General features: G+C 30.7%; 1 protein-coding gene and 1 long non-coding RNA gene across 3 annotated transcripts; one reads left to right on the forward strand and one right to left on the reverse strand.

Annotated features, from left to right (window-relative positions):
- The first annotated feature begins 783 nt into the window (after nucleotides 1-783).
- On the forward strand, nucleotides 784-2,902 carry LOC148253774 (uncharacterized). The gene is made up of 2 exons (XR_015819171.1): nucleotides 784-1,481; nucleotides 1,655-2,902. It is a non-coding gene; the product is annotated as an uncharacterized LOC148253774 (long non-coding RNA).
- A 5,098-nt stretch (nucleotides 2,903-8,000) lies between these two features.
- On the reverse strand, nucleotides 8,001-12,770 carry LOC110816250 (very-long-chain aldehyde decarbonylase CER1-like). 2 transcript variants are annotated; one of them, XM_088220028.1, is made up of 9 exons: nucleotides 12,615-12,770; nucleotides 12,291-12,508; nucleotides 11,969-12,201; nucleotides 11,335-11,554; nucleotides 10,056-10,317; nucleotides 9,416-9,523; nucleotides 9,096-9,296; nucleotides 8,470-8,742; nucleotides 8,001-8,323 (listed from the first exon to the last, which is right to left on the reverse strand). In XM_088220028.1, the coding sequence occupies exons 1-9, from the start codon at nucleotides 12,672-12,674 to the stop codon at nucleotides 8,156-8,158; spliced, it is 1,743 nt and encodes a 580-aa protein (XP_088076154.1). In that variant the 5' UTR covers nucleotides 12,675-12,770; the 3' UTR covers nucleotides 8,001-8,155. The 2 variants fall into 2 exon arrangements, with proteins under 2 accessions (XP_088076154.1, XP_021900057.2); XM_022044365.2 differs by having other exon boundaries at nucleotides 10,056-10,437.
- Nucleotides 12,771-13,157: the final 387 nt, after the last annotated feature.

Below are 13,157 nucleotides of genomic sequence, written 5' to 3' on the forward strand. Positions count from 1 at the left end.
GCATATATCAGTTTCAGGATATTGATTTTGATGTAAAGGGTTTTGAGATCGTGAACAGACTTACCCGAGACAATTGGTATCTGGTGGATTTCTTCGTACCGTTCCTTGTCTAAGTCATCTTCAAATACGATATTCCCACGAAGTTCAGATTTGGTGGGTTGGTGGATGATTTGGCCCCTTCAGACTTGAGCCCTCTTCGATGCTCTTTCGAGTGCTTTTTCTTCAACAGCTTCACTGGCAGTAGGTGATGGGGGGCTTTTGTTCTTGGTCATCCAACTCATCCTGGCTTCGTAAGTGGTGATGCAGTGTAAAAGAGAGTCGAAAATGTCAATAACAAGGCTTTGAGTTGCCGAGTTGGAGGTTGTGGAGCTTCTCGCGTCGGTTGGCGGAGGTTGTTCTCGAGTTGGGGCTCGCAGCGCAGATGCAGCCGGTGGGGATTGTGACACCACCCCTGCAGTGTGGTGACCATAAAGGGTCAAAGATCGTTGGTCTTTCATGCAAATCTCTGGTGCCTTATTTACAGGTGGTTTTGGGTTAGGGATTAGGGATTTGGTGTAGAAGAAGAGGAAATGGAAGTTGGAAAGTGGAGAGGAGAGGTTGATGGTGGAGGTGGGAAGTGGGGAGGTTAGGGTTTTGGGTTTTGTTTTTAAACTTTAAAATTGGTGCATGGAATCTGCAGCCTAGGGGAAGGTTTACTCATGTTTTCCCCCCTTTCCCATTTTTTTGTTTGAGTCACTCATAAGCCTTGGGCATGGTTTGTGCAGATCTTACTATTGGAGGGTAAGCCTAACATAAGATTTTTTAGCATACTAAGGTCTGGGGTATATCATAGACCTTGGGCAAGGCTTATGTGGAAACTAAAGGTGATGTTTTACTGGCTTTTTATGTTAGCCTTGGGCAAGGCTTACTCAGACATCATCGGATAATTATTCTGACTTCGGGGCCCTTATAACCTTTAGACAAGGGTTGCGAGAGGGTCTTGGGTAGAGTGTTGTGGGCTTGGCCACAAGCCTTGGGCGAGGCTTATGCGGCTATCCCAATATTTAGATTTTCTGACTCCATCACCTAAGTTCCCTATTCCTGCTCTGTAATCATCAAAGGAACTCAAGTTAACTCAGAAAGAAAAAGAAAAAATGTTGTAAATTTATTACTAGTGCGAATGATTAAAGTTGAAAGAAAATAAATCAAAAGTGGATGGGTTGTCTCCCATCAAGCGCCCTCATTTACTGTCAAACGCCGAATTGATCTTTGCTCACTGACAAGTGTTTTTTATAGGGGGTCTAAGGTGACTTCTTTAGTTTGCTGTTTGGAAAACCCCTCATAGAAAGGTTTAAGCCAATGTCCATTCACTTTGAAGATTTTGTATGTGTCTAGGCTTTCAGTCTCGATAGCACTATGAGGGAAATTGTTGGTGATGACAAACGGGGCTAACTATGTTGACCGTAGCTTCCCAAGAAAAAGCTTCAGCTAGGAATCATAGAGTAAGACTTTATGCCCTATTGAGAATTGTTTCTTGGAGAGTATTTGGTCATGAAATGCCTTTGTCTTCTCTTCATAAATTCTAGAATTTTCATAGGCCTCATTTTGTATCTTTTCTAGCTTTTGTATCTGTAATTTCCAGCACTTATTAGTTTCTCCCAACTTTATGTTACAGCTTTTAATGGCCCAATAGGTTTTATGTTCCAGCTCAATGGCTAGGTGACAAGCCTTGCCAAAAACTAATCGATATGGAGACATGTTGATAAGTGTCTTAAAGGCTGTCTGGTAGGCCCATAGAGCATCGTCTAATCTCAGACTCCAATCTTTTCTGTTGAGGTTAGCCATTTTCTCTGAGATGGACTTGATTTCCCAACTAAAAACTTCCACCTAGCTGTTGGTTTGCAGGTGGTAGATGGTGGACGTGCAGTGGATGACATGGTATTTTCTCATAAAACCTTCCACCACTAGATTATAGAAGTGCGTTCCCCAATCATTTATCATAACCCTAGGGACTCCACACCTCACATGATTCCTATTTTAAGGAAGTTTATGATGGGTTTAGCATCATCGGCTCTTGTAGCCTTCAGAAACCCAAGCTCACGCCAGGAAAATAAAAATAAAATAAAAAAAAGAGAAGCCTTAGCATAAAGGGGGATAGGGGCGGGGAAGCAAAGAAGAAGAAAAAGAAAAAGAAGAGGAAAAGGAAGAACAAGAAAAAAAAAAGATAATAAAGGAAGCGTGGTGCGCAGCACACATGGCTGAAAAAGAAGAAGCTGTGTGTGGTGACGGGAGTGCGGCACGTGCTGCCGAAGAAGAACGAGCTGCGCGGTGCCAGGCAGATATGATCCATGTGAGGCAGATTGTGACGTGACGTTTCTAATATGTTCGAGATCTGTACGAGGCCAAAAATTAGGGAATCAAATAGGGAAGACCGAGACCAGACTGCTGGAGAAGATGACCGGAATACAGCGGCTAATCGTGCGATTTTGTAAATCTGGATGCTTTTCGGCACAATTTCACCATATTCATGCTAGATCCAAACGTGTGAGAAGTTCTATTGAGAATCATGGTGAGTTTGCAGTGGCGAGCCGTGGTTCCAGTGCTGGCGCGTGTCTAAGCACGTGGCGATGCGTGTTAGGCGTGTGTGGTGGCGCGCAATGACCCTGCAACTGGTACCGCGTGCCAAGGTAAAATTAGGTTCTCTCTTCATGTTTTATCATTTCTAACATTATTTATCGTTTAATCCACATATTCTCTATTTGTAAACGAGTGTGGTATCCGAACAGTTATTTGAATTAGAGGAGACCATAGACTGAACTAAGTGAGTTCGTATTTTTATAAATTTATTTATTAATTTCAAAATAATTAATTTAAGAGTTTGATGTGAATGAAAATATAAATTAATGTCGTTGTTGAATGTGAATTTTCCTTCTAAATATAAATCTAATGTTTGAGTAGAAAAAGAATAAAATTTTAAAAATGTTTGAGTTTCTGAAGTTGAGATATGAAATAGAAATAATTTTTGAAGAAAAAAAAACTTACCGAGTATCATAGGAGAGAGTGTACGGACTTAGTACATAGAATGAACCCTACCATAAATGTGTCCTCAGTTGTACGGAGCTGGAAAGTCTCGTATTGGGTGGGGTTGGAAATTGGTTTTATTATGCTCATACTGAATGGGTATTGAGACGATCTATAATTGTTGTGCTTATTACCATATGAGGTATGGATGACCGATGAATTATAAAAGAAATATTTGTACATCCGCATATAGTAGGGATCCTTATGGGCCCCAAGTGATACTGGTAATGAAAATTACAATATTTGACGAAAATGGAAATGATAAGTAACCCTGGTTTTGGTGAAATTGTAAGAAACCCAAGTATTACATTTATTGAGATGCATGTTGATTGTGTCTTTCGCAACGATTGTAATGATATCTTAATGTTATGTATATGAATGATTGCTAATAAGAGAAAGGAATATAAATGTTTTTAAGTAAAAAAAAAGGATGATGGTTACGATTGTTGTTCAGTTTTGGATTTTATTTGATAAAATTTGTATATTTCTATTTTTGACACTACTCTATTCTTATTGAGTTTATGAAGCTCACACCCCAATTCACATCGTCTAGCGTATATTAGTTCAAGTTAGTATGTTCTTAAAAGTAATTGTACATTTTATGTTATCCGATCGTTAAGAAGTATTATTAAATGCTAACCTTAATTAATAAATTAGTTTGATCAATTTGCTATCGGTTTAGTATTGAGCATATGAGGTTGCACATTAATGAACAATCTAACTTTTACTAAATAAATTAATTATTTTAATTATTTAATAATTAAATTTGAGAATTTAATTTAGTCATATATATATATAAATTTTTATCGAAATATAATATTATTATATTTTTTATTAGTATAGAAAATATATTTAATGTTGGAAATAAATTAAATTTTTCTATTTTAAAAATAAAAAATTAATATTTATATTTTTTAGTTATTATATTATTAATATAATAATATAATATATGTGATTATTATAATAATGGAGATTATTGTAAAATTTAATTTAAAATTAGATTAATTTATAAAACTATTTTATTAAATAATAATAATAAGCAACATATATATCTGAGATATATATGTATTTATAATTGGGTTATAAACCCAGCTCTGCAGCCAACATATATATATATATATATATATGAGATATATGTATATAATTGAGTGCTAAGAAAATGAATGCAACCAACATATATATATATATATATATTTATAGATACATATATATGAGATATATGTCTGTAATTGAGTGCTTAAAAAATGAGTGCAGCCAACATATATATATATATATATATATGAGATATATGTATATAATTGAGTGCTAAAAAAATGAGTCCAAATTGATTTGGACGTGTATAAGAAGAAATCTAAAAGGACTTGACAATTATACATGAGATATATACAATTGGGTGTTGAAAAAAAGGGAGGATAAGTCCAAATTAATTTGGACGTGTACAGGAAGAAGTCCAAACGGACTTGACAATATACATACGTGTGGGATTGCAAAAATTAAGAGAAGAAAAAAAACCTGTAACCCCACACCAAAAGAAAAAAGAAAAATTGAGGGAATTTTTCTTTCAATTTTCTTAAAATTTTGTAAGAAAATTTTAACACAAATATTATTCAATTACGCGTTCCTTTAATTAAAAAATTTATTAATAAATATCAGTTTCGATGTGAATACGTATAAAATTTTCATATTTTCAAAGAATTTTAATTTAAGAACTCACTGTCAGTTATATTTTGTTAATCAACAATATGATATTTGAAGTGCAAATTGATTAGATTAGATTAGTTTATATCTTCCACTGCATATTTTGAACACATTATAATTCTACAATTTTTTCACGTTCTGACATGATTTTACTTTTATTTAGTTTAAATTTATACATCCTTTTGTGTAGCTAATTTTTAAGCATGTGGTAGCATTAGTTGGTTGTTATGTAAATTAATTATTTCCTTATTTTCTTATTCCATACTAATTATTTTGTTTAAAATGGGAAAATAAGAGTTCTATTAAGGGCTTATGTTAACCATGATAATAGATAAGATATATTAGGATTTGATGATCAAATTTTGGCTACCATCTAGCTCATAATAGCTAACACCTCTTTGAATAAGTCTTTAAATTGGTGCATTTTAGGTTAAGATCCTAGTTTGGACGATGATTTTATTTTCTTAGTATTTCATGATCCTTGTTTGTTTGCCTGTTATTTATTGGATTTCATTTTTAGCCTTTTATAAAGCTTATACCACTAGATGAGTGCTTCACCTCTTTCAATCTAATTTTATTTTCCGAACTTAGTTTCTCTTTGCTAGAGTAGTATATGTGTTGTTGGTGTCTAATCCTATTTTAAATGGACTAGTGACTATTCATCCTTTGCACTAACACAATTTATTTTTAGAGTATTTAGCTATGCATCACAATGGTAGTAGCCTTGCGACTTTAGTAGGGATTTAAGCAAAATGACAGGTATAGGTTTTTTGCTTTGGTTGTTGATTATTTATTTCATTTTAGTCTTTTTTATTTTATCATATTTCATCATATTGATACTTTTTCTTAATTTTTCTTTTCCATTTAAATGATATCATGAACGTTGATATTGAGATAATAGATTTTTGTCTTGATAAAATTATTTAACTTAGTATGAACTTGAATAAAGAAAATTTTAACAATTCCACCTGAATGCTTGAAGGACCAAAAACTTCTACAAACTTCGAGACAAAAGCTTTACTAAGCTATCTCTAAGGTATTCACATGAACAAAAAGGTGTTTGAGTCTAAGGGATCAAATTGACATGTTTGATAATTTTTTACCATAGTAAACAAATAAAACAATTGGGTCATTTTAGTATTTTTCTTCTCTCCTGTTATTTCTTCAGGATTGTATAAGAAGACCTCACTTTTTATTCAATTTTGGCTGGCTAAGGGTCAGAAAAAGAGAGATAAGAGAGACTATATAAAAATTAGGTGGAGAGTCAATAATAGCCATATCAAATAAGAAACTAAGGAAGAAAAAACCTTATGGTTTTCCTCTCAAACCGTAACATGAGGAGGATAAGAATTGTTAAGGGCTTTTCCCTTTTCTTGGGGACACTTTTCCCTTCTATGTTCTTTGTTTCTTTCTCAGAAAACTTGTGATTGTACATTTGTTTTGTCACTTATTTGTAGAACAATTAACTTCTTAAATGATTATGTCCTAACTAATTATGATATTTAATTTATTTTATTTTACAAATAAAATAACATCCATGGGTAACACTTCTAATTGATTATGAAATGATACATTAAGATGTTTACTATTGATTTACTACCTATTACATTAATTTCATATGAAATAAACATTTTTTCTTTACTCTTATTTTAAGAAAGCTTTTCATATGTGTGTGTTCCTTTAGGCTCACTATCAAATGTCATCAAGTTTTAACTTTAAAACATGAAACTTATGGAAACTGACAATACTATACCAATGACTAATACATTTGACAATGATTCATATATGAACAACTTTCCTTTTATCAATATTACCCATAAGTCAAACTTTTCATGAACAATTATCATGTAGTCCAATCCTCATTAATCTTATATCTCCTATAGAAATGAAAAATAGATTATGTTTTAAGCCACATATATATTCATCACTATATAATTTGATTGGCAGACTGGGATCCTTTAAATTGAATTACAAAATACTTTCTAATTAATTCAACTCATTGCCAATAAAATTTTTTTATATAAAATACCTTTAATCATATAAAAAAACTTTCTCACTTTAAAATAATATATCCTTTTAAGATTTTAATCGGGCATTCAAGAGCTTCACACCATACCTAATGTACTTCTTTACAGACAATTTTTTGTTGCAAGTTCCTTATATCAAAATATGGTGAGTTCACTCATGAAATGACTTGTGATAAACTTTGAGTTTAATGATTAAGTCCAAACCTGTCATAATAGACCCAATATACTTGATAAGTATAACTTTATGTGCTTATTACGCACAGAGGCTACTTTATAAACTCTTTCATTTATACACTATCTTATGCATCACGTGAATGATTAAAAGAACAACCAAATTCCCCAAAATAAACATAATTTATAATAATCTATTCCATATCACAAATGTCTCAAATTTAGATAATCTATTTAGGAATAATTTAAGGATTTAGAAACTAAAAATTTTCTTGCTTTTGTCTTTATCCAACTATATTTTATTTCTTAGAATCATAGGGATCTTTCATCATGTTAGCATCATTTGAAAACTATTAAGGATGAGCTCATGATTAAAGTTCTTCGGTCTTTTTCTTATCAACCATGGTTTATGATTGTTACTTAACCATGCTCCATAACATTGTGTGTGATTAGCTTTGGGGCATATCAATAACAAACAAAGAACAATAAAGAGTTTAAAACTTATAAATATAAATTGTAATTCTAAAATAAGCATGAAAAGTAAAAAAAAATATATTTTTTTAAATAGATATTCTAAATAATGAGAATTTAAATAGATATAACTCGTCATAAAAAGTAGATGAGACTCACACACATTGCTTAAGAACTGTAAATCAAATCAATATTTAATGAAGAAACCTTATGCTTGACAAGAAAAAATGAAAAGTAAACAAATTTTTGTCATGGATCTAGCATGCTTAGAGAAGAGTTAATCATTTAACCCTTAAAGCATAACATGGTAAATATGTTTCTGTCAAGCTAAAAAATTCTAAGGACTTCTAGTTTCTTCCTTGAAGGAACATATTAACCTAATTATGAGGAAAGTTTTTTTGAAAAAATAAAAATAAAACTTGATTATCTATTTAACGTTTTTTTTTTTAAAAAGTTTTTTTTTTTAATTTTATTTGAAAGATTAAAAAATATAGAAAAAAATATTGTAGATTAATTAATGATTTTATTTGAAAATAAGCACTCAATTTCATTAAAGATAAATATGAAAACATATAAAGTTGTTAATTCGAGGATCTTATATCTACTAGTAATATATATAGATAATAATATTTTCATCCTTGGTCATGAAAATGACATACAGCTTAATTAGTAAGTGATTATAAGAAATATCTACTAGAAATATATAAAGCATGTAGTAAGGAAATCGGTCAACTATTATTGATGTTGAGTGGTTGAAATCCATGACGAAGGGCAGCTTCCCAAACCTTGTCAATGTTGGAGATTGAATGACCACACTCGTGTTCTTCCCATCCTTCCAAGCCATGTACTATTCCACCGATACGCCATGCACTCATCACTCTTCTCGGCAACCAATTCTGTGTCCATGTCCAACAACTAATCAATTAGAAATATACAATGAATAATAAATAGTCCAGACAACATAGGTATACCAATGAAATTATTTAATGATTATATGTGTATATATATATATATATAAACTAACAAAAAAGGAAATAATTACCTCACAAGAGTCGACATTCTCTAGAGATTTTGGTGTCACCATTGCAGGGGTGGTGTGGTAGATGCAGTCTTTTCTAAGTTTCTTTGGTGGGAATTGGGAGAAAGGGATGAATAATGTTCCTTTTATTGCCTTCATCTGTTCTTCTTCACTCAATCCATTTCCCGCTAACCATACCTTGGTTGAAGTAGCTTTTAACATGACAAGATTATTTGCCAAATTGGTGTCAACTGATCTCTTTAGCTTATCATACTGATCAACATGGAAAGTGCCTACCTGTAACAATCATTATTTAATTAATTAAATGTATTGATTTATAGATTAGAGAATTGAAAAAATTCTCTGAAATTAGGGTTTGTTAAAAAAAAAAAAAAAAAAAAAAAATTGTTAGTTTTAATATGTCTGGACTCCTAGAGAACATAATGGGAAACCCAGAATTCATTAAGGTGGGCTTTTAAACATAAGCAAATGAGTCACAGTCCGTGATGATGTAATTGTCAATGTCTTATTTTGTGCTTAATTTATAGAACAGAAATTTAAAATATTTATACAATAACTAAAAAAAGGAATTTGTTATTATAATTATCAGGGAAATCTTTAAAATATTTTTGTAGAAAATGGTAAATTACCTGTATGCCCCTTTGCCAAAGAGCCAAAACGACGGCGTAAGCAACTTTGGTGAGTGTTCCCCCAAGAAGCACTTGGGTTGTTCCTGGTGGAATGGTATTTACAACAACTGCCACTGCCAGGCCATTCCCATTTACCATCTTTATTTTGAGTCCAGGATTTCGGCGCACATACGCAGCTCCATAACTATTAAGCTCCTCCCCCTACCAATATATATCCATATATATAAACACCCACATATATATATATATATATATACATATTGCTTGTTCTATTTACTTATTTTAAAATTTTAATAATTCCCCTTTAAAATTTAACATACCTGATTCAAGAGTCCCAGACTTAATACTTTGACGCCTTTCTTGTCTGCTTCTAGAATAGCATTCTCAATCAAGACATTGAGAGATTGATTTTGCCAGCCCATCAAGTACTGCCAAAATAAATTCAATATCACTCTTTAGATATGCTTCAAAAAAGAAGATTATATACAAAAAATTTATCAATTTAGTTCTGGAATAATAGGTACTGTTGAATTTAATTCAAATTTTTTATTTACAATTTTGTTTTAAAAGTAAATTTTTTTATAAACTTATGAAAAATTCTCTTATATAAATAATAAAAATAAATTAAAAAATATAATGTTTTTATTTAGTATACAGAATTATAAATTTAAAAAAGAAATAGTTATTGGAGACCTCTTCTTAATTCTTTAACGATGCTATTATTATCTGTATTGTTTAAATTGAATTATATTATTTCAAGCTACAAAAAATAAAATGTGGAGGAAAAAAAAAAAAGAATTACTGTATTTCCTATCAAAAGTTTTACAATTATAAGAAGTACTATAAAATCCATACAAATTTAGGGACAAAATGCAACAAAAAAATTAATACTAAACTATAATATAGAGAATAGTTCAGAAATTAAAATAATAATTTTCATATAACATATAATGAATGTACCTGAAATTGATACTTGGGGACAGCCCAAGTTTGTAAAGAGAGATTATTGAGGCGGTTCCTTTCAATGACAAAAGTGCGAGGTTTAATCCAGTTGAGGAGGGTGACCCAAAAGGTGAAAGGGTAGAAAAGCCAGTGATACCAACAAGAAGTTGAGGGGAGAGGCTTGGAGGCCAACCATGCAATTCCTAGACGCATGTGGTAGATGGCATGGGGTGTGGCTAGATGTGTTAAATGCACCACATGGGGTATGTCTTCTTCCTTTCTTAATGATTTTTCATACACTAAATCAGTCGAGTTCGACATTGTTCCATATATATAATCGTAGATTGGCATAAATAACGAATAATTTGTACGAAATTGTGTGTGATGTAGTGAATGAAACCTGCACATAGACTTATATCAGTTATCTTTTTTTTTATATTGAAAATTTTGTTATTATTATTATTTTTATTATAATTGTCATTATCATTTAAAATATAACTAGTAATACAGATTTGAGAATGAAGATAAAAATCAATGCAATAGTAATATAATTATTTCAACTATATTTTGTACAGTAGGAATTGGGGCACATTGTTTTTCAATTGTTGTGTTACCTCTTCTTTTTATTTAGTATATATAAATATATGCATCTTCTTACAGTTATATTTAGAGGTGAATGTGTGTGTGTGTGTATATATATGTGCATTATATAGTTAATTATATTCGTACTATAATATTTATATATATATTTGTATAGGACTGAGATGAATCCTGTATGTAACACATGTTTCTATACACAGAAAATTTTGTTTGGAAGAACACTGTGGAGCCGGGGCTAAAGACTAAAAAGGGAATATTTGATTAAATAAACACTAAAAGGGAATACGGTTTTTTTCTCTTTGTGAGAGAGTCACACATGACCAATTAATTTGCCATTTTGAACAAAGTGTATAGTACTAGTTATAAAAGATAAATAAGATATCATAAATTTCTATAGTACTATGCATGTGCGTATGTATATATATATATATATTATGATAAATTTCTATGGTGCTACTGCTTTTGTGTGTGTATTTATATTTTACCCTATATTTAGTATATATTCATTAATGTTGTCAAATTTATTTATACAAGGAGAGTTAATATTCATTAAAATTTATGTGGAAATGAAATCTTTTTTTTTTTTTTTTATATTAAAAAATAATTTTAATTGATAACCATTCAACATCCAATATTTATATATTTATAGGGAAAAAATAAAAAATAAAAAAATTGGATTAATGGAGAAGAAACTTACGATGGAGTGTAGATGAGATATTTGAGAAGTGGGAAAATGGAGAAGAGTGATTTAGGAACAATCTCAAAGTTGCAGTGTCCCATGTTGTTCATGAAATCAATGTAGGTGAAGTAGCCAACATATGCCCCTAACGACGCTGTTCCGGTCGCCAAAACTGTGAGAAATGGTATTGAAAACATTGCGAAATACGCCAGGTGCTCTGCAAATGGATGAATCACCGCTGCAAAGTTTACAATATTTAATTAAGCATGTGAATGTACACTTACTTCTTGACTCACAATTAAGATAATTTGTTCATTTGGAAAGCAATAACATAATTACTTCTGGTTTAATTAATAATTTTTTTCAATTAAGAATAATAATAATAATAATAATAAATCCAGAAATACAAATAAGTTGAAAATCATAAAATACAGTGTACTTTTTAACAATAATATAAAATGAACTAATCGAATCATCTCTCAATTTAACAACTACCCATTAAACATCATTAATATTAAAATAAATTGTTAACAGAAAGCATTATCGGTTTGGAATTAAACCAACTTTTTCTTTTAAACTGTCTTTTTTAATTAACAAAATTAAAATAAACAATAAATTTATAAATGATACATATATTAGGAAGCCGACTTACATGTGATAGGCTCGGTGACAATAGAGGCATGATGGTGAGAATGGTAGCGAGTATAGAGATAGTGATGGTGCAACGCTCTGTGCAGCCAGTAGTAAATAAACTCGACTGGACCAGCGTGAAGCAAAATTATGAGAATTACGCCATTCGTTCTCCAAATCGGTAAGTTATGTACAGATTCGAATATCATGTGGAACGTATAAAGTAAGATTCCACTTAATATTATTTGGTCATCCCTGTCATTTCAATCTTACCCATTATTAACCTACAACTTACACAACTGTACTATACATGTATATATACATACATATTATATATGTATTACCAATTGCTTTCTCTGTCAACTTGTTCAAATTCAATAGCCTTGTCTACGATTCTGTTTTTGCCTCTCGCAGTTCGGTAACGAGAAAAACTAATCCAAATCTGGTTATGAAGAGCTCTCCACAGAAGTAATGGGATTACGAATAAGTTGGTAAAGTCTATATGATTTTTCACCATTACAGAGTATATGCTATGCATCACCCACGGACCCAATACAATATACTGCATAAAACATATAAAATATAATATATATATATATATATATAGTAAGTGCCTTATAAAAAACTCAAAATTAATAAGCAAAACAATTAGATGAAGAACGAAAAACCTTGAAGCTGCCAAGAGGTTCCCAAGGCCAATGCGTTAGAATTCCTGGAGAAGAAGCCATTCTTGTTCTTTTTTAGTAGTATGTATATTGATTTTGAACCCGAGTGAACCCTATATATATATATATATATAATATGCAAATGAAAGCGTCAGGCTGTCTTATAGAAGTTTTATCGTCTACGTTGGAGAAATTATTACTTCTTCTAAAAATACAACAAATTAAAATTCAAGAAATTGGTTTGTTTAATTTTTTAGTATTTAGAGTAAATTTTGGTTCAATACTTATTGGTATAGAATTTGATAATTTATTTTTAATGATTAAAAAAAAAAAAAAAAAAACTTGTGATAAATAATGTTAATTTGAATGCTTAAACAGTCAAATTTGAGTTTTTAGTAATTTTAAACAACTCATATTAAACTATCTAAAATTAAAAAAAATATATTAGCCTGGCTTGGATTTATTTATTTATTTATTTATTTGAATTTTTGTTTGATTTAATTTTAAATTTTTCTTAAAGTAGTCATTTATTTAAATTTATATGTA

This window comes from Carica papaya, chromosome 5 (assembly GCF_054855325.1).
Source record: "Carica papaya isolate Zhongbai chromosome 5, ASM5485532v1, whole genome shotgun sequence".
Taxonomy (NCBI): domain Eukaryota; kingdom Viridiplantae; phylum Streptophyta; class Magnoliopsida; order Brassicales; family Caricaceae; genus Carica; species Carica papaya.